The 18,494-nt window shown below is 48.6% G+C and overlaps 2 protein-coding genes across 8 annotated transcripts in view; one reads left to right on the forward strand and one right to left on the reverse strand.

The window, feature by feature from the left end:
* Nucleotides 1–2,591, forward strand: part of RIF1 (replication timing regulatory factor 1) — a 28,698-nt gene extending 26,107 nt beyond the window's left edge. For all 7 annotated transcript variants that reach the window (XM_050339639.1, XM_050339641.1, XM_050339643.1 and 4 more), the window contains 3 exons: nucleotides 37–190; nucleotides 510–618; nucleotides 1,440–2,591. In XM_050339639.1, the coding sequence (XP_050195596.1) occupies nucleotides 37–190; nucleotides 510–618; nucleotides 1,440–1,660 (484 nt within the window). In that variant the 3' untranslated portion in view covers nucleotides 1,661–2,591. The remainder of the gene's footprint in view (nucleotides 1–36; nucleotides 191–509; nucleotides 619–1,439) is intronic.
* A 372-nt stretch (nucleotides 2,592–2,963) lies between these two features.
* The window catches only part of NEB (nebulin), a 97,700-nt gene continuing 82,169 nt past the window's right edge, over nucleotides 2,964–18,494 (reverse strand). The window contains 14 exon segments of the mRNA XM_050340518.1: nucleotides 2,964–3,648; nucleotides 5,153–5,262; nucleotides 5,445–5,597; nucleotides 6,199–6,291; nucleotides 6,899–7,082; nucleotides 7,329–7,436; nucleotides 7,804–7,896; nucleotides 8,529–8,621; nucleotides 9,841–9,933; nucleotides 10,465–10,557; nucleotides 13,116–13,208; nucleotides 13,637–13,729; nucleotides 16,693–16,785; nucleotides 18,259–18,351. Coding sequence (XP_050196475.1) covers nucleotides 3,475–3,648; nucleotides 5,153–5,262; nucleotides 5,445–5,597; nucleotides 6,199–6,291; nucleotides 6,899–7,082; nucleotides 7,329–7,436; nucleotides 7,804–7,896; nucleotides 8,529–8,621; nucleotides 9,841–9,933; nucleotides 10,465–10,557; nucleotides 13,116–13,208; nucleotides 13,637–13,729; nucleotides 16,693–16,785; nucleotides 18,259–18,351 — 1,566 coding nt within the window. The 3' untranslated portion in view covers nucleotides 2,964–3,474.

Raw genomic sequence — 18,494 nt, forward strand, 5'->3', positions numbered from 1 at the left:
TGTCTGGTAATGAGGCATTTCCCTCCCCTGCTGCAGTGCCAGAGGTTTGGGGCAGCTCATCCGAGCCAAGAACATCAAGACCGTGGGGGACCTGAGCTGTCTGACAGCCCTGGAGATCAAAACCCTTCCCATCCGCTCTCCCAAAGTCTCCAACCTCAAAAGAGCCCTCAAGGGATATCATGAGCAACAGGTAAAGCTGAATTTTAACACCCAGGAAGCCGGTGTTGGCCTAATGAACTGCTAATTGCCATCATCGTGAAGAATAATGTATTTTTTGCCTAATTAATAACAGCACTTTGAAACCTGATCCCTGCCTGTCTCAGTAGGTGGGAATTCAAGGTACAGATGGCTTGGTTACACTGTTGTTATTAACAGGAATGGTGATTGTCTTTATTATGACATGTGTTTGTTATTTATGTATTTATTATTGTGCTTCTCACCACGTAATCCTAATTTTATTTTTGTTACTCTAAAAACATTTGCCTTGTTCTGTCCCACGAAATGCTCAGGTGAAGTCTCGAGTGTTGGAGGAAATGGTGGTGCTTGAAGATGCTGAGAAGCCTGTAAATGATGTGGAGGATAAACCACTCTGTGCAGATGAAGAAAAGCTTGGAACAGGTACCTCTTGGTGGCTTTTTGCTTCGGGTTTGGAGGGTTCTGCTGTCTTTGTTCTCTCCTGATGAGAACACTTGATGCTTTTATTTTTATTTTGGGGGTGCTGATAGCCAATATTACCCCATTAAATGCTGCCTTATGAAGCCCTGTAGCAGTGGCTTCTTAAAACTTACATATTTTGAGGGGAGAAAATGCTGTTTTTTCCCTAAAGAAGCAAAGAACAAATTGGGCAGGGCTGAAGCAGTTGGTGTTCTGAGCCTCAGCCAGGTGTGAGTGCTGAGCTGGTCCCTGTTTGGGCCCTGCTGGGGGTGCACAGAACAAACACGATGAGATAGTGAAGTGGTGCCTTATCCTGAGGTGGGGACAGGAGTGGGATTGATTCCCTGCACACCCAGCTGGGATTTGGGGTGTAGATTTTTATTTGGATCTTCCTGTGTCTCCCTGGAGTTTGGCCTGGTGGCTCAGAATCCATGAGGCTGGAAGCAGAACAGAAAGCTCAGGGGTGACTTCTCTTCAGCCCTCCAGTTTAAATGTGGGAGTTAAGTGTGGGATTTGGGACAACACAGCTCAAAGGGCACTGGCATTGTCGGACTGGGAGCAAATCCTTCCATTTGAGCCCTTGGATCAGTTGTACAATCCCGATCAGACACAGCACAACTCACCAGCAGGAAGGGGTGGGGTGGAGTTCTGAGGGCTCACTGTGTCAGGAGCACTCCTTGTGTGGAACAAACACTTTATGGGCTGCTTGCAGCTGTAATTTTCTAGAAAACCAGCTGGAATTCTGCTTGGCTCTCCCTCCACTTCCCTCTTTCCCTTCCTTCCAGAGCCGACCGAGCCGGCCGTGCCCGCTGCGAGCGAGCAGCCCCCGGCAGATCTCCTGAGCCAGATCCAGGCCCTCTCTGCCCAGCTCAGCTCCCAGGATCTCCACAGCTACTCTGGGAGCCAGCTCTTCGAGATGCAGGAGAAACTTGCTGGCATGTCCACCTGCATCCTGAGAAACCTGCAGTCCCGCTGGAAATCACCACCCCCCGACAGCTCCCAGTAGCTGCTTCCCGGGGCTCAGGAAAGGAGGATTTTGTTACAACAGGTTTTTTTCCCCACACACACACACCTTGTTTTTCTTTCTGGTGAATTACTCCTTAAATTGTGCATTTTGAACAGAAGGTGTTTTTTAACACTTACATGAATTTGTTGTCATGGGGTTGGTTTTTATTCCCTTATTCTTTTTTGTTGTTGGTGGTTTTTATCCCCCCTAATTTGTGGGCCTGTTTCCTCCCTGTCAGAGGCATTTGTCTGGTGTTGCTATGCATATTTCTTTCAGGCAGTGGAAGAAAACTTGACAAGAGTTGTGCAATAGCAAAGAGACTGTGAAACCAAACCAACAGAGTAGTTAAATTATTTTTGTCAAACCCGAAGTGTTCTTAGCGCTGCAAACTCTTCCCGTGGGGTCAGAGCTCCATCTCCCAGCTCTGCTCCTCTGCTGCCCCGGGGGGTTCCTCTGAGCTGCTCACACTCTGCCTGGGAGGTAAGCTGGGTGTAATTCCTTACAGCAGGAACCTGGGATTTGTACTGGATCTATTTTTCCATGTATTTTTGTAAAGACTCCCACTGAGAAGTGACAAAAGGGGCGTGTCCGGACTCTGCAGAGCCTCCCAGGCTTTGGCCGTGTCCTGGGGTGGCAGCAGTTTCTCCTGCTGGAGAGGACTTTTTCCTTGGGGGAAATGAATGAATTTGGCAAGAAGCTTCTTGTATATTGTGTACAGACTGACAGCAGATGTTTGGTTACTAATTTATGATGAGGGTTTTAATTGTATGGAATTGCTGCTTCTGGGAGACCTTCAGCGAGAATTCCCTCGGGAATGCTGATCTGTATATATTGGACTGTGGCTATCACAGGGGCTGTTCATTGGAAGGAACTGCTGCAGGTGGTTTTAGGACTTACACGTGGGCAAATAAAAGAGAAAATAGTTCCCAGACTTGTTGATGTGCTCGTGGTGTGGTGGTTGTGGGGTTTTGTTCAGCTCCTGCTCAGCGTTGCTTTGGATTCCCAAGGCTGGGAGGGAGCTTGGGAGGTCTCCAGGGCTGCTGGAAGGTGGGAGCAGGTCCTGAAGGATGTGGTGGGAGTATTGTTTGTGTATCTCATGGAGAAAAGGAACAGGACAAAGGGGTGGCCTGGAATTGTGATGGGAAGGTGGATGGAGGTTTTTGTGCTTCCCTGGAAATGGTACTTTGGTTCTAAATCTGCCTCCTTAAGTGTGTTCAGCTCTTCCATCCAGTGAGATTAATTCCTGCTTTCAGCACAAGGGAACACATCCATCCTGCTGCAGAAACATCAGCTTTATTCGGTCACTAATTTACAAGAAATAACAGCTTTTGACCCCAGAACAGTTGCACAAAGAACACATTCGTGAGACCTCAGCAAGCAGGAGGAGAAGGTTTGTTTTCCCCTCCCCAGATAAATTTTTGGTTTGAAATACTAAGCTTAAATGTTGCTTATATGGGAAAGGAAGTGAACAGATTTAAACACATAGCCCAGAAAAAGAGTTTTTATAGAATGAATAAAGTAATGCTTGGGAGTCTTAGTCTTGGTACTGGTATCAAATGTTGGAGATCCTGGACTGTAGCTGTAGTGTCATGTTACGGTGTGTGAGGAAATGTTGGAAATCCCAGGCAAGGTTTAAAAAAAAGTGGGATTTTTTGGCATTGGAAGAAATGCAGAGTAGTCTTTTACAGGTGACTTTTCCAAGGTGTTTTGAAATAACGTTTCAAGAATACTTTGCAGTTACTTTTTGTCCCAAGGCCAACCTTGGGAGGTGTCACCCCCCCTTTTGTGCCCCTCTGGGCAGGGGCAGGGGTTGCTCACACGGCCTCCACGTAGTTTGCCGGGAGCATCCCGGTCTTGCCGGTCCTCTGGACCGTTCCGTACATCCAGCCCTCGTCGATGGCCTGCACGTTGACGATGGTGTCGCCGTCCTTGAAGGAAACCTCGTCGGCATCGGCCGCTGTGTAATCGTACATGGCCCGGTACGTCTTCTGTGGGGAGAGAGAGCCGGGAATGGAATGGGATGGGGCACCCCCAGGGACTGGGGAACCCTGGGAGAGCTGGGAATGGAATGGAATGGGGCACCCCAGGGACTGGGGAACCCTGGGAGAGCTGAGAATGGAGTGGAATGGAGTGGAGTGGAATGGAATGGAGTGGAATGGAATGGAGTGGAATGGAATGGAGTGGAGTGGAATGGAATGGAGTGGAGTGGAATGGAATGGAGTGGAGTGGAATGGAGTGGAATGGAATGGAGTGGAGTGGAATGGAATGGAGTGGAATGGAATGGAATGGAGTGGAGTGGAATGGAATGGAATGGAGTGGAATGGAGTGGAGTGGAATGGAATGGAGTGGAATGGAATGGAGTGGAATGGAATGGAGTGGAATGGAATGGAGTGGAGTGGAATGGAGTGGAATGGAATGGAGTGGAGTGGAATGGAGTGGAGTGGAATGGAATGGAGTGGAGTGGAATGGAGTGGAGTGGAATGGAATGGGATGGAATGGAATGGAATGGAATGGAATGGAATGGAATGGAATGGAATGGAATGGAATGGGGCACCCCCAGGGACTGGGGAACCCTGGGAGAGCTGGGAATGGAATGGAATTGGGCACCCCCAGGGACTGGGGAACCCTGGGAGAGCTGGGAATGGAATGGGGCACCCCCAGGGACTGGGGAACTCTGAGAGAGAAGGGCTGGGCTGGGAAGTGTTGTCAGGGCAGGGAAGGGCAGGTCTGACTCATTGCTGAGGGCAGAACCCACTTCTCTTAAATCCCCTGGTTCAGCTGCTTCTGTGAGTTCTCTCTGAATGAACTCTGAATTCCTCAGGGTTCAGGTTGTAACTCCTGCTGTTAACTTAAGTCCTACTGCTGTTAACTTGGGTTTGGTCTGTCTTAGACACATTATACAGTGATTTTTATTTCCTCCTGGCTGGAACCAGGTGCTTCAGGAGATGAAGCAAACAATGCTGTGCTGAGGTGGGAAATGACCCATCCAGTTCCCTCCCAGCTCCTCCTTTGGGTCCTGGGCACCCTGAGTGCCACAGCACCTGTGTGTGCTGGTGACACTGAGCCTGACCAAAATGTTTGCAGGGTGGGTTTGAGCAGCATCAGCCCAGGGGAGCTCCAGGGGTAGCCTGAAGGTGTTGTCTCCCAGCAGGTTCTGGGAGGCACAGCCATGCCCACTGTCATGGCTCTGCTCCAGACTCACTCTCAGGAATAAGAAGTGCTAATGCAGAGTTTTAAGGTGCCAATTCAGAGTTTTCAAGTCCAGGTGAGAGTGTCCCACTTCAGTGAGAGTTACACCTTCACTGGGGTTAGTTCTGAGCTTCAGCCCCAGGGGAGGAACATTCCTGATTTACTCCTGAATTAACATAATCTGAACTAATTAACATAATCTGAAGCACTGCAGCCCATGGGCCATGGCCCCTGCAGGGCTGTGCACTGTGGGGAGGCACCCAAATCACGCCCTGGGGCTGTGTCCTAATCCCAGTTACTCACCCCGGCAGTGGAGGGGTGCGAGGGCACCGAGGACACCGTGGTTTGCTGCGTGGCCACCGAGGACGAGCGCTGCTGTGGCAGCTCGATGGTTTTCACCTGTTTGTAGCCCACTAAAAGGGAACAGAGGGGGTGGTGTTAGTGGAGCTGGAGCTGCTGTGGCTGAAGATCCAGGCCGGGTCGCTGATGGCCGGACCAGACTGACGCGTTGGTGACATCCACACCTGCGTCCCCCTGGCTGCAGGAGCTGCTGCCTGGCCGGGCGGGCAGTTTGGCGTGCCCGGTGCCCCCGTACCTGTGGCAGTGGTGGTGAAGAAGCCCCCGTTGCTGTAGTAGGACAGGCGCTGGTCGGTGCCCTCGGAGGGCTCGGATTTCTCATCTCCGGCGCCGCTGATGCTCAGGGCGCTGGCGGAGCGGGAATGCTCCCGGCTGCGCCGCTGGGCCTGCACTGGGGGGACAGCAGGGACAGGGTCACCACACCTGGGGGCTCACAGCTCCCTGCTGGGAGCTTCCTGTTCCCAAAGTTTGTAGGGAAAAGAGCCCGTGTAAATAATCCCAGTGTGTTTGATGGGTCCTGAGTGGTGATTTTTAAGTGTTCTGTGGACACCATGCTCAAGTTCTGCTCTTCAACAGTCACAATAGTTTTATCCTTCCTCCAACCTCCTTCCTCTTAGCCTTCCACATTCTAATTATCCCACCTTTCCCTTCCTTCTCTGACACAGTTCAGCCCTCCCTGAGACTGGTTTCTACCCTCCAGGTATTTTTCTTCTCACTAAGCAGGAAAGGAGTTAAACAAAATCAATGTAACTGAGGGCAGCATTCTTAGTTATTTCAAAAGGAATCCCACGGGGGGTGGGTCCTATAAACTGTTGGGTCATTTTATGACAGAAAAATTCATAATGCATTGTTAGAAAATACGCTGGGGAGGAGCAGCCCCAGTTTGTCCCCTGTGTCACCCCTGACCTCCCAGCTCGGTGAGGCCCCCAGGACCCCACGATTGCAGGAGTCCAACCCCTGTTTGGCCCTGCAGAAGAGCCCCTGGCACACACCTGAGATCATGTGCAGGCTCCGGGACTGGATGTTGTCCTCGGCAGGGTCGTAGTCGAAGACGGAGCCGGGGTTGGTGCGCCAGACACGGAGACCTGCGGGAACAGCGGGAATGCTGCACGGCTGGAGCTCCACAGGCTGGCCTGGAGAGCAGGAACAGCAGCTGGGGCTGCCCTGGATCCCTGCAAGTGTCCCAGGCCAGGCTGGGCAGGGCTTGGAGCAACCTGGGCTGGTGGAAGGTGTCCCTGCCCAGGGCAGAGGGTGCCACTGGATGGGCTTTAAGCTCCTTCCAACCCAAACCAGTCTGGAATTCTATGAAGAGCATATTTATTTCATCAATTTGTATTTCTCAATTCTATAGCACATAATAGGCTTTTTTTTTCCATTTCATCTACATCAGGGTCTTTAACATGATGAAGTTAAAAATATAAGTAAGAACTGTAAGTCCAGTGTTACACTCTAAAGTTGGGGACAGGCAGGGCACAGGTGAGTTAAAGCTGCTGCACTTTCCAAAGAGAGTTTCAAAGAAAAGGACTTCTGTAAAAACATCATCCCCAAGTAATGATGAATTAGAACTGATGTGGCTGAGCTTAAATTAAACCACTCATCCCAGGTCTGCTTGTGTTGTGGAAATGAAGTCAAGTCCTTATGAAATTAGGTCCTGCTTACCTGGGAGGTCCTGGGGTCCTTGTAAAGCCTCACCTGTGAGGTTCTCCTGGTCCTGGTCCACACGTTTCTGCTGCATCTCCACCACCCTCCTCTGGATGCCCCTGTAGCTGATGTCACTGAAGTCCTGCATGTTCTTCTTCACCCTCTCGGTGATGGGGTCGGTGACCACGGGGGTGAAACTCCCTTTGCTCTTCTCGAAGTCCTCGTGGTATTTCACCTGCAGGTTCAAAGGCAGTGGCTGTGCTCTGCAGCTCAGCTGGGACTCCTGCATCCCTCAGCTGCACTTCAGGGAGTGTCCTGAACTTTGGCTTTCCCAATCCAAGGAGCCACAGGAGAGCCCAATCCCTTAAAATGCTTTAGTGTGAAAGATGTGGGTCAGCAAAGCTGCCTTGGAGCTGCCAGCCAGGCCCATGTTTGGATGTGACTCCCTCCCCAGGGTGAGGCCCCTCTGGAGCTCCCTTACTGTGGAGATGTGTTTCTGGCTCTCCCTCACTCTCCTCATCTCCGGCGTGTCCAGGACGTAGGCGGCTTTTCCTTGGACCTGCTTGCGGAAACTGTCCGAGTAAAGAACCTGCCGGGGGACAACAAGGACAGGACCACACCAGGATTTACCTCTGGAGCTCCAGGTCAGCAAAGAAGGGCCTGAAGGAGGCCAGGTCCAGATTTTTATGTGGTTTTTTTATAGAGGACATCAGAAATCTCTACTGAAGAACCGTCATTTTCTGTGTCCTCAAGTGTAAGAGCAGCAAAACCAGAAGAGACTTGAAAGCAACATCTTATTTGAAATTTAACTGTTAAACAATCCCCCAAACTCCTGTTAATATATTAAAGAATTCCATGTGGTTACTTCAGCCCTGCAAGCATCAACTCTGAGTGAGGATTTCAGGGATAAAAATGTGATTTTTAGTGTCTTTTCCCCTTGGCTGAGCAGGACTCACCGAGCTGATGTTCTCCTGGTTCCGTTTGGCTCTTTCCATCTCCGGGGTCAGAGGGGTTGGAGTTCCCTTTGCCATGTGCTCCTTGTACAAAACCTGCAGAGCACAAAGCCGTGGACACAGCTCAGAATTCCAAGCTTTTCCTGGGACAGGGGGGTTATTGAAGCAAACCCAGCGCTGCAGGAGGGAAAAGATCTCGGCAAACAAAGCGGCTGAAAAGTTATTGGCAAAAGGTGGGGGGAAAAAAGTCCAAAGGAAAATAGGTAAAAATGAGGAAAACTGGGAAAATGAGGCTGAATTAGAGTGGCTTTGGCTCAGGGTGGTTATTTTGGATAGAGAGGCTGGGCTGCTCCGTCAGTACCGAGCTGATTTGTTCCTGGTTGCGCTTGACTCGCTCCATCTCCGGAGTGACCGGGCTGGGGGTGGCCTTCCCCAAACCTTCCCTGTAGGCAACCTACGGAGCACAGAGGAATTACCACCAGGGACAACCAAAAACGGGGCTGTTACTGGGTTTAGAGTCAACACCAGCTGTTAGGAAAGGGGGGGGAAAAAAAAGTCAGGAAAAAGAGGATTAACAAGTTCCACAACAGAAAAAGAGTCTTTGTAAGAGGTGACTTGCTAAAGGGGAAAAATTAGAGGGTTAAGTGAAACCAGGGTATTAAGAAGTTCTCTATCAATCACATCCTCTCCTGTTAGGCACTGCAGGGGGTCTTTGGGCAGTGTTGTACCGAGCTAATCTGTTCTTGATTGCGTTTGACTCTCTCCATCTCGGGGGTGACGGGGGTGGGGGTCGCCTGCCCCACGTTCTCTTTGTACAACACCTGTGGGACACACAAGATGTATCCAGGGCCTTAAAAAACCCCAGAAGGGAAAGGGTTTGAACACAAAAATGGTTACTTTGTTAGCAAATCGCCGGAAAGTCGAACATTTAGTGCTGCCAGAGGGGTGAGAGCAGCAGAGTGGAGGGACAAGCTGGGCTTTGGGGTTAGCAGAGCCGGGCTCTGTCCAGGGCCAGGGATGCTGAAGGACCAGAGGGAAGACACCTCTGGCTCTGCAGAAAACATTTCTTTAACACCTACCTGCTTTTTTAGTGTATATTTTAAGACATTCCTGACCTTTTTTTGGAGGGAATCCCAAATTCGGATGTCAGGGATGGGTGTTTTTCCCTGAAGTCAAATTCCACCGAAAATTGAAATGCTAAATATAAACCTGAATATTCCTGAGCAAGCTGGCCTGGTGGAAGTGGGAGTGGAACAAGATGGGATGTAAGATCCCCTCCAACCCCAACATTCCATGAGCTCCACCAGGAGATCTCTGAGCTTGTCTGGACAGAACCCACGAACGCACAAACTGAGTGGCACAAAAGCTCTGAAATTGTGGGATCACACCATTCATTTGGGGTTTAGAAGGAGCAATTAATTTGCAGAAAGAAACACATCTATTTTTTAACTTGAGCTCAGGAGTCAGGCTGGGATTTGTTAGGCCAGAGAGGCAGACAAGCCCTCCCCCCCCTCAGGTACCGAGCTGATGATCTCCTGGTTGCGTTTCACTCGCTCCATCTCGGGGGTCACGGGGGTCGGCGTCACTTTGCCCATGTTTTCTTTGTACAGGACCTGCAGGGTTACAAAGGAGCATCCACCAGGCATTAAAAACCCGAGGAAAACCCAAAGGGGAAAAAAGCAGAATGTTCTACAGATCAGCTTTGAGTTGCACTGAGAAGGGGTTAGAGCTGGGGCAGAGGGGTAGTTGGAGCCTGGCCATTAATTCCCTGCGTGGAATCAACTGCTGGAAACACACTGGGAGTGAGAAAGGGTTAAAAAAATAAAAATCAACCAGAAAAACAAAACCCACTCAAAAAGGGTTTGTTTTTTTTTTTTCCCTTCAGTAAAACCCTGCTCCAAACAGCGTTAAAGGGAAGCCTTTGCTGTGTGTCCTTCGGGGCAGGCTCTGCCCTCGGTTAATAAGCACAGATTACAGTGTTAAAAGTGCCTTAAACGCTTCATTCCAAGGCTTAGGAAGTGTTTTCCTGGCGGAAAGTACCGAGCTAATGATCTCTTGATTGCGTTTGACTCTCTCCATCTCGGGGGTGACTGGGGTGGGGGTGGCTTTCCCTATGTTTTCCTTGTACAACACCTGCGGGAGGAGAGAAAGAGCCACAGAAAAACAACAGTCAATAAACAACCAGCTCTCCCTGCACGGTTTTGGGGTTTTTTTTTAACTTGGATTTAGTTTCTCACGGCCCAGGGATTTTTAAAGCAGGTCCTTTAGTAGAGTTTTTGCAGCCTGGCTTTTAACTCCTCACAAGAAATGGTGTAAGTAAATCACGTGAGATCTGCAGCAGTGAGCACTAAATACCACGTGGAGGGGCTGAGGATGTTATAAAAAATTAAATTAATTGCTTTAAAATCAATGTCAGCACTGCAGAGAAAATGAGGGGAGTTTTTTTTAAGTGTTTTTAGGATTAGAACCGGGTATTAAAAAAATCACTCTTAAAATCAAGATAAACAGGAGCAAAAGTCAAGGTTTAAACCAGAGTAAGCCATGAGTCAGAAGTGGCCCCTGCTCTGAGCTGGGTCAGTGTTATTTTGGAACAAAGCCACTTATCCAAAGTGTTAACAAGTGGTTTTAGAGGGGGTTAAAGGGCAGTTTTCCCCTGGGAAGTACCGAGCTACAGATCTCCTGGTTGCGTTTGACCCTCTCCATCTCGGGGGTCACAGGGGTGGGGGTCCCCGTCCCCACGTTCTCTTTGTACAACACCTGCACGACAAGAAGCACCCAAAAAACATCAGCACCGCTCCAAAAATCATTAAATCCATCATCTCCTGGGGAAGAGGAGCTTTTGGACCCCCCCAACCCCAGCAGGGAGCTGGAAAGGGAACCCCTCCCTCTGCCGGGAGAAAAGCAGGACACGGGAAGTGGATGTATAAAAAAACAACACAAGAAAAGGGAAGAGGGAGGTGGAACAGGGAGCAAAACGGTTAAAAAGATTCAGGATAATGTAAATAATTTGTAAATAATTTACAACTAACTCCATCAGTGAAGAAGTGGCGGGTCAGTAATGCTGGAAGAGGGGGAGAGAGGATGTTAAAAGTTGATTACACGGAATAAGAGTTGATTACACGGAACAAGGAGAGGAATTGCCCATTTTTAAAGGAGGTTGGAGCGGGGTTTGGGGCAGTGAGGGGGCTGTTCCTGCCCACGATACCGAGCTGATGAGCTCCTGGGTGTGCTTCACTCGCTCCACCTCGGGAGGCACCGGGATGGGGGTTCCTGTTCCCACCTCCTCCCGGTACAAAACCTGCGGGATAAAGGGCTGGTCAGGGAGGGAACAGCACCAGGGACACGGAGGGGGTGGGAAAATGCCTCCCAAACACAGCTTGGGATGAAAAACCAGGAATTAAAAACTCCTTGGGATAAAAAGCAGGGATTAAAAACTCCTCAAAACCACCCAGTGAGCAGGGATTCACTCCGGGAGCTGGAGCGGCGTCGCTGCTCCTGAGCCGGACACAAACCTTGCAAGAAATCACTGGGAAGGTATCAAATACAACAGAAAAACAACAAATAAACCAATTTCATTCATTTCCCACCCCAGCAGCTCCTGCTGATCCCACCCCAGCACTGCCACACCCAGCCAAGGCCCACGGGAGTTTAGTTCTTGTGTACAAAGGAAGGAAAATCAGGGAAAAACCCACCAGAAGGATTGTTGGGACCAAGAGAAGGAAAACAGGGTGGGTGTTTAAGAGTTAAAAAAAAAACCAAACCAAAAAAAGGTGATCACACTCAAAAAGGTGAAAGTCAATTATTAAAATGATATCATTAAAAAAAGGGAACAAGAACAATGTAAGTAATAATTACAAAGGCAAAAAAAAAAAAACAACTCAAAGGACCAGGATATTATTTCTGGGGTAAGTTGATTACAGGGAAAACCAAGAACATTGGTTGGTGTGTTAAAAAGTATTTTAAAAGAGATGAAGAGGGACTTTTTGTTGTGCTTTTGCTATTCTCAGGTACCGAGCTGATGTGCTCCTGGTTGCGTTTGACCCTCTGGATCTCGGGGGTCACCGGGGTGGGGGTGCCCGTGCCCAGCTCCTCCTTGTACAACACCTGGGGGGTAACAGGGTTAGAGTGACAATAAGAGAATAAAACCAGCAGCAGCAGCAACACTCCCAGCAGGACAGAGGGCTCTGATGTGCCCTGGAGAAACAGGGGGTAAAAAGCCCTGGAAATAAAAAACGAGTTCCAAACTCTGATCAAAGACTGAAGATGAAGGGGGTGATTTAGGTGGATATTGATAAGGAATTGCTGGCTGGGAGGGTGGGCAGGCCCTGGCACAGGTTGGGCAGAGAAGCTGTGGCTGCCCCTGGATCCCTGGGAGTGTCCAACCTGGAATAGTGGAAGGTGTCAGGGTTGGAATTAGATGGGCTTTAATTTCCCTTCCAACCCAAACCAGTGTGGGATTCAACGATCCAGTGAATTCTATCAGACAGTTAAACCTGGGGAGTACTTAGGAGACTCAAGTCTGATATAAATGCCAATAAATACATCATTGTCAATATTTATTGACAATAAACTGACAATGAACACATTATTGTCCTCTCAGCAGCAGTGAGGGAAATGTTCTCCTGACCACAAGGGAGTCATTGCAGGAGCAGGGCCTGATGCACCTTCCTGGAACCTCTCCTTACACACTCCTCAACTAAGATTTTAGATATATATATATATTTATATATATTATTCCCACTCCTCTCCTGTTGTCACTTCCTCACCTTTACAAACACTGATTTTTTTTTTTTCCCCTCTAACTTTGCTACCAACACTCCCAGGGCAGAACCCACCACCTGGGCCACTGTCTCCCTGCACCAACACCAAACATCTCCCAAAGGAAAAGGCATCACACCCAACACAGAAGGGATAAAAGCAGCAATTCCACTTGGTTTGCCCATCCCACTCCAGCAGAGCACAGGGGAGGGAGCAGAGTCTCGGTCACAGCCACGGATTTGGGGAAGGAAATAAATAGTTTAGTTTTTATATGTGGTAAAACCAGGGAAAAAAAAATAACCAAGGATTGAAGTGATTAATAAAAGCAGAAAAAAAAAAACATGGCAAGAGAAAGATGGGAAGAGGGAATATAAAATCGTTAGTGAGGTGGATCCAATGAAAACAAATTATGGAGGAAAAAATCTCAAAACACTTGTTTGTTGCTGTGTGAACTGATTACAGCGAAATGCAGCAGGAGAATTTGGGTGTTAAAGAGTATTTTGAGAGAGATTAAAAGGGGGTTGGGTTTTATTTTGGCTTTTCAAGTTGAAAAGTACCGAGCTGAAGTTCTCCTGGTTGCGTTTGACCCTCTGCATCTCGGGGGTCACCGGGGTGGGGGTTGCCCTGCCCAGCTCCTCCTTGTACAACACCTGGGGGGCAACAGGGAGGTCACAACAGGACAAAGGAACTGGGTCTGATGGAGGGGATTCTTGGGAGTTTATGCCCAGGAAATGTGCCAGAAAGCAGGAAAAATTAGGAGGGGTCAACCAGTTAATAATTGTGATCAATCAAACCCAGAGGAAGTGCATCCAACTGTTTGGAGGGGCTTCAGCAGGATAATAAAAGGATTAAAGGGAGGAGATTAAGCAAATTGTATTAAAAGAGTGGTTTAAAAAAATGCAAAATACCTTAAACTGCAGGAAAAAAAAATTAATGGACACCAAGCATTGAATGTTATGATTATAGGAAAAATATTTCAAAAAATAAGTGCATAAAATATAACAGAGTAATTAAAAAGGTAACAGCAGAAAGGGGAGGGTTTGTAAGTTAATTAGGATTTAAAAAAGTCAAAAGATACCGAGCTAAAGTTCTCCTGGTTGCGTTTGACCCTCTCCATCTCAGGGGTGACAGGAACGGGGGTGCCAACCCCCAGCCCCTCCTTGTACAACACCTGGGGCAGCAGGGAAAAGAAAATCAAAGGAGAAAGGGGATAAAAAAAGGAGAAAGGGGGAAAAAAAAGAGAAGGGGAAAAAAAGGAGAAGGGGAAAAAAAAGAGAAGGAAAAAAAGAGAAGGGAGAAAAAAAGAGAAAGGGGAAAAAAAGAGAAGGAAAAAAAGAGAAGGGAGAAAAAAAAAGGGGAAAAAAAGAGAAGGGGAAAAAAGAAGAAGGGGAAAAAAGAAGAAGGGGAAAAAAAGAAGGAGAAAAAATAAAAAAAAAAGAAGAGGAAAAAAAGAAAAAAGGAGAAAGGGAAAAAGAAAAAAAGGAGAAAGGAAAAAGAGAAGTTAAAAAAGGATAAGAGTGAGGAGAGAGAGAAGAGCAATAATTTAATATAGGGAAACATCAAAGTGTGAAAAATGGTGTTTTTCCAGCCTTGTTCAAAGCCCAGCAAAACACCCTCAATGAAAACAGGAGGCTGAGGTTCCACTGAGCTTTTTTTTTTCCCTTAGCACGGAAATGTGGGAATTCTAAACTACCTGGTAACCCTCCTGCAAAGGACTCCCCACCTCAAAGAGCAAAAAGAGCCATAAAGTGCTCCAATTAAAGCAGGAATACTGAACCAAACGATGACTGGGAAGTGTCAGGAGGAGAAGTGACCCAGGTAAATATCCCTCCCTACAGCAATTTTTCCATCTACATGCAATTATCACCACGTTTTCCTAAGCAGTGAGCTGGGAATGCCACCTGGATTCCTTACAAAGACCTGGGGGTGTAAGAGAACAACCAACACAGCAGAAATTCCAACCCAAACCATTCCATGAGGGGTAAGGGTTCCTTTTCCACTGCAGAGGTGAGGCTGGAGGTGTTGGAAGGGTGGGCTCCGTTACTGAGGACAGTGGCACCACTCCCACTATTAACAATCCCTTGGGAATTCAAGCAAGGCACCGCTCAACTGCTTCAATTACTGGGGTTAAAATCTCCCTGCTGGCAGAACTCAGTGTCAGGTTAAATGAGGGGAAAAGGAAAACATCAGATCCTGACAGGGCTGCAGTGGTTTCACAAGGGAAGGGCTGCTCAGAGTTCCCCGGGAATGGGAAGGGTGGTGTCAGTGGAGGAGCTGAAGGGCTGTGAGTGGCACTGGAAGGGGAGGGGGCGGGTGTGGCTCAGTACCGAGCTGATGTTCTCCTGGTTACGCCGCACTCGCTCCATCTCCGGCGTCACCGGGGTGGCCGTGCCCGTCCCCAGCCCCTCCTTGTACAACACCTGCGAGGGACAGACAGTGCCCACAGCAGTGCCCTCAGCACGGGCACAGCCACCTCCTCTGCCCCTGCCCGTCCCCAGACACCTCCTCTGCCCCTGCCCGTCCCCAGACACCTCCTCTGCCCCTGCCCATCCTCAGCCACCTCCTCTGGCCCTGCCCGTCCCCAGACACCTCCTCTGCCCCTGCCCTGCCTCACACTCAGCGTTAGGTCACTGCTAATTCACTTCACACCCGATCCAGAGGCCAATATTAAGGAAGAGGCTGATGGGGGATTATTCTGTAAACAGGTGATGGGAGGGAAGAGAAGATAAAGGGTCGAGACGAACACGGGAGGAACAGCTCGTTAAATTCACTTTGGGCTCTCAGAGGAAAGGCAGAGGAAGATGTGAACCCCCCAAAAGCACAAACAGGGGGGATATCAGCGAGTTAAGACACTGCCAGGGCAAAGCCAGGACTGCACCCCTGAGGCAGGAGCAGTGTTAGGGGTTGCAGGGCAGGATTGTAACAACAGGGTGGTGATTTGTTGCTGCAATCCCGGGCAGTACCGAGCTAATGTGCTCCTGCGTGCGTTTGACGCGCTCTATCTCGGGGGTCACGGGCGTGGGGGTGCCCGTGCCCAGCTCCTCCTTGTACAACACCTGTGGGACACAAGGGCACAGATCACGGCGTCACTGAGGGTGCAAAACACTCCCAAAGGTCAGGGATCCCCCCTGTGCCCCATCCCCACCCTGTCCCCAGAGCACTGAGTGTCACAGCCACTCCTTGGGCACCTCCAGGGCCCACAAGTACTTTAATTGTGGGTTTGATTTACTCTGATCTCTGTGCCTGTTTGTTTGCAGCAGCACTGCTTTAGTGTGGGGGAGATCTCTGGTAGGGAACACAACTCTAGGTGTGAGAGGAAAACTCTCTGCTAAGGATGACAACTTGTTATCCCTCATGTCGTTAGGTTTGATTTCACCTGTAATTGTTTGATTTAAAAAAAAAATAAAAATTGTATTTTTTCATGGAGGGAGTTGTATAGGAGAAACCTGGGTTGGTTTAAACCCCAACCACGTAGAAATACATGACAAATGTATTGACAAATGACAAAATGCATTCAGGGCTCTTCTTGCAAGTAGTAAAATACTTGCACCAAAACAAGATAAGCAAAAAACCAAACAAACAAACAAACAGCAACTTTCACTGCTTGATATCACTGAAACAATGAAAAAAAACCAAACAAACAAAAATAAAGCAATCCCAGCAAGGGAAAATAAAACCATGTAAAAGGTTGGGAAAAAAAAATCAAGAAAACAACTCAGCTGTGCAAAAATGAGCTGGGAAACACATGGAGTGGTTGTAAAATCTACCCTTGGATAAGGGAACAGCCAGGTTTTGTTTTCCCTTATTTTGTGACCATAAAGAAGCTCCAACTGGGTTTTTTCCCACCAAGTTCTCCCTACCTGGTCCATTTTTTTCAGCCTAATTACAACACAACCTGGGTGATTTTTGTCCCTCCTTCTGTGTTTAGGAAAGGCCACAGAATGGATTAATCACAGGCAGCGACTGATCACGATGGAATTCAGGGATTTAAACGCCCTGATGCTCGACACAAGGATCTGGGAGGCTCTTCCCAACCACAAAAGCAGGAGGCAGGCCCAGGGGCTGGAGCAGGAGCTGTGGGGGGTGGCAGGGGACACAGAATGGGGGTGGCAGGGGACACAGAGGGGACCTTACCGAGCTGATGTGCTTCTGGGTCTCCTTGACGCGCTTCACCTCCGGCAGGTCGGGGATGGGGGTGCCCTTCCCGATGCTCTCCTTGTACTTGATCTGCAAGGCACACACAGCAACGAGGGTCGACACTGGAGCACGGAATGGGATCGTTGTGGATACACAGAGAGTTATCCTGAGCTCGTGGATTGAGAGGAGCTCGTGGGCTGCAGCTGGGAAAGGATTCCCGTCGCCTTCCCAAGAAATCCCCTACAAGGCAACTGAGTCGCTGGGAGTGACACTGAAAGGGGTTTGTAAAACCAGCTGGGACCTGATTCCATCTGGCCTTTCTGCCAGTGAAGGGAGAATGTGGGCTGTGCAAGAATCCCTGGTGTGCAGCCAAGGTGGGAGTCGTCACCCCCACACCTCAGCACTCTCTGCATGTCCCTGGCACAGCGGCGGAAAATGCACCTCACAACGACACACTGAGCACCATCTGCACCAACAAACCCACTGAAATGTTAGGGTTTTAGACCAAAACGACACCAGCATTCCAAAAAAAAGCAGGGAAGAGATTTGTGAGCTTGGAAAGGGGAGGGATGTGTGTAATTGCTCCAGTTTTAGAGCGCTGCAGATCTTGGTATCAGGTAAAAGCTTGACCATGGAAGCTGCACCGAGACTGGGGGCACTTGTTGGCCCCCCCAGTGCGAGGCAGGGACTGACTGAAGATGCCAAAAAGATGAGGAGCAGACAGGATCACCTCTGGCAGGAAAAGGGGCTCAGAGAGCTGGGACTCCTCAGCCTGGAGAAGATGGTCAGGGGAACTTCTCCATGTGTAGAAATGCCCAGGGAGAAGGAATGAAGGGGAGGGAGCTGCCTTTTTTAGGAGCTCTCAGTGACAGGACAAAAAAAAAGAAAACAAAACCAACCAAACAGAAAAAAACCAAAACCCACCAAAAAACCCAAACCAAAACAAACCCCACAAACAAACAAAAAAACAAAACCAAAAACCAAAAAAACAAACAAAAAAACCCCAACCCACAAAAAAAAACCCCACCAAAAATCCTAAGCAAATAAAAGCCCCAAAACAAAACCAACCAAACAAAATGAAACAAAAAAGCCCACCATCAGAAAATTCAGTCTGACCACAGTAAAGCACCTTTTAACTGTGAGATGGTCAGACAGTGGAACAAAAGTTGCCTGGAGAGGTTGTGGAATGTTCATCCCTTGGGATACTCAAAATCCAGCTCGTCCAAGCAACCTCCAGATCCTGCTGCTCTCAGCAGGTCCCTTCCAACCTAAATGATTCTTTGATTCTGTCCAAACAACGTTTGGGATGAGGTTAAAATGCTGGCAAGAGCTCTGGTGGTTTAGAAATGGGTTGTAAGTAAGAAACTGAGTGTTAATCATTAGAAAAAGATGACTGTTAAAGTAAAAAGGGGAGGCAAAAACTTGAAGAAAGTCACCCTTAACTGGGTGGGGTTATTGCCAAACCACTGTTAGCAACACAAGAAGAAAAAAAAAATAGGAAAAGAAATATTATTTCAAGAGGAATTAGCAGTGGTAGAGGATTAAAAATCAATGCTTTTGTACCGAGCTGATATTATCCTGGGTTTGTTTAACTCTCTGCATCTCTGGTGTCTTTTCAATAGTGGTTCCAGTTCCAATGTCTTCTTTATACAAAATCTTAATGTTTGGAATGAAGACAACAAGGTTAAGCATCCAAAACACAACATTCTTGCTCCTAGAGGGGGAGCTGGGACACAAAGGATCAGCTCCAGGCACTGCCTGTGGCCTCGCTGAAGTCTGAGCACCATTTGGGGGAAAAA

The sequence above is a fragment of the Myiozetetes cayanensis genome, unplaced genomic scaffold, assembly GCF_022539395.1.
Source record: "Myiozetetes cayanensis isolate MyiCay16 unplaced genomic scaffold, myiCay2020 scf9, whole genome shotgun sequence".
In the NCBI taxonomy this organism is placed as follows: Eukaryota; Metazoa; Chordata; class Aves; order Passeriformes; family Tyrannidae; genus Myiozetetes; species Myiozetetes cayanensis.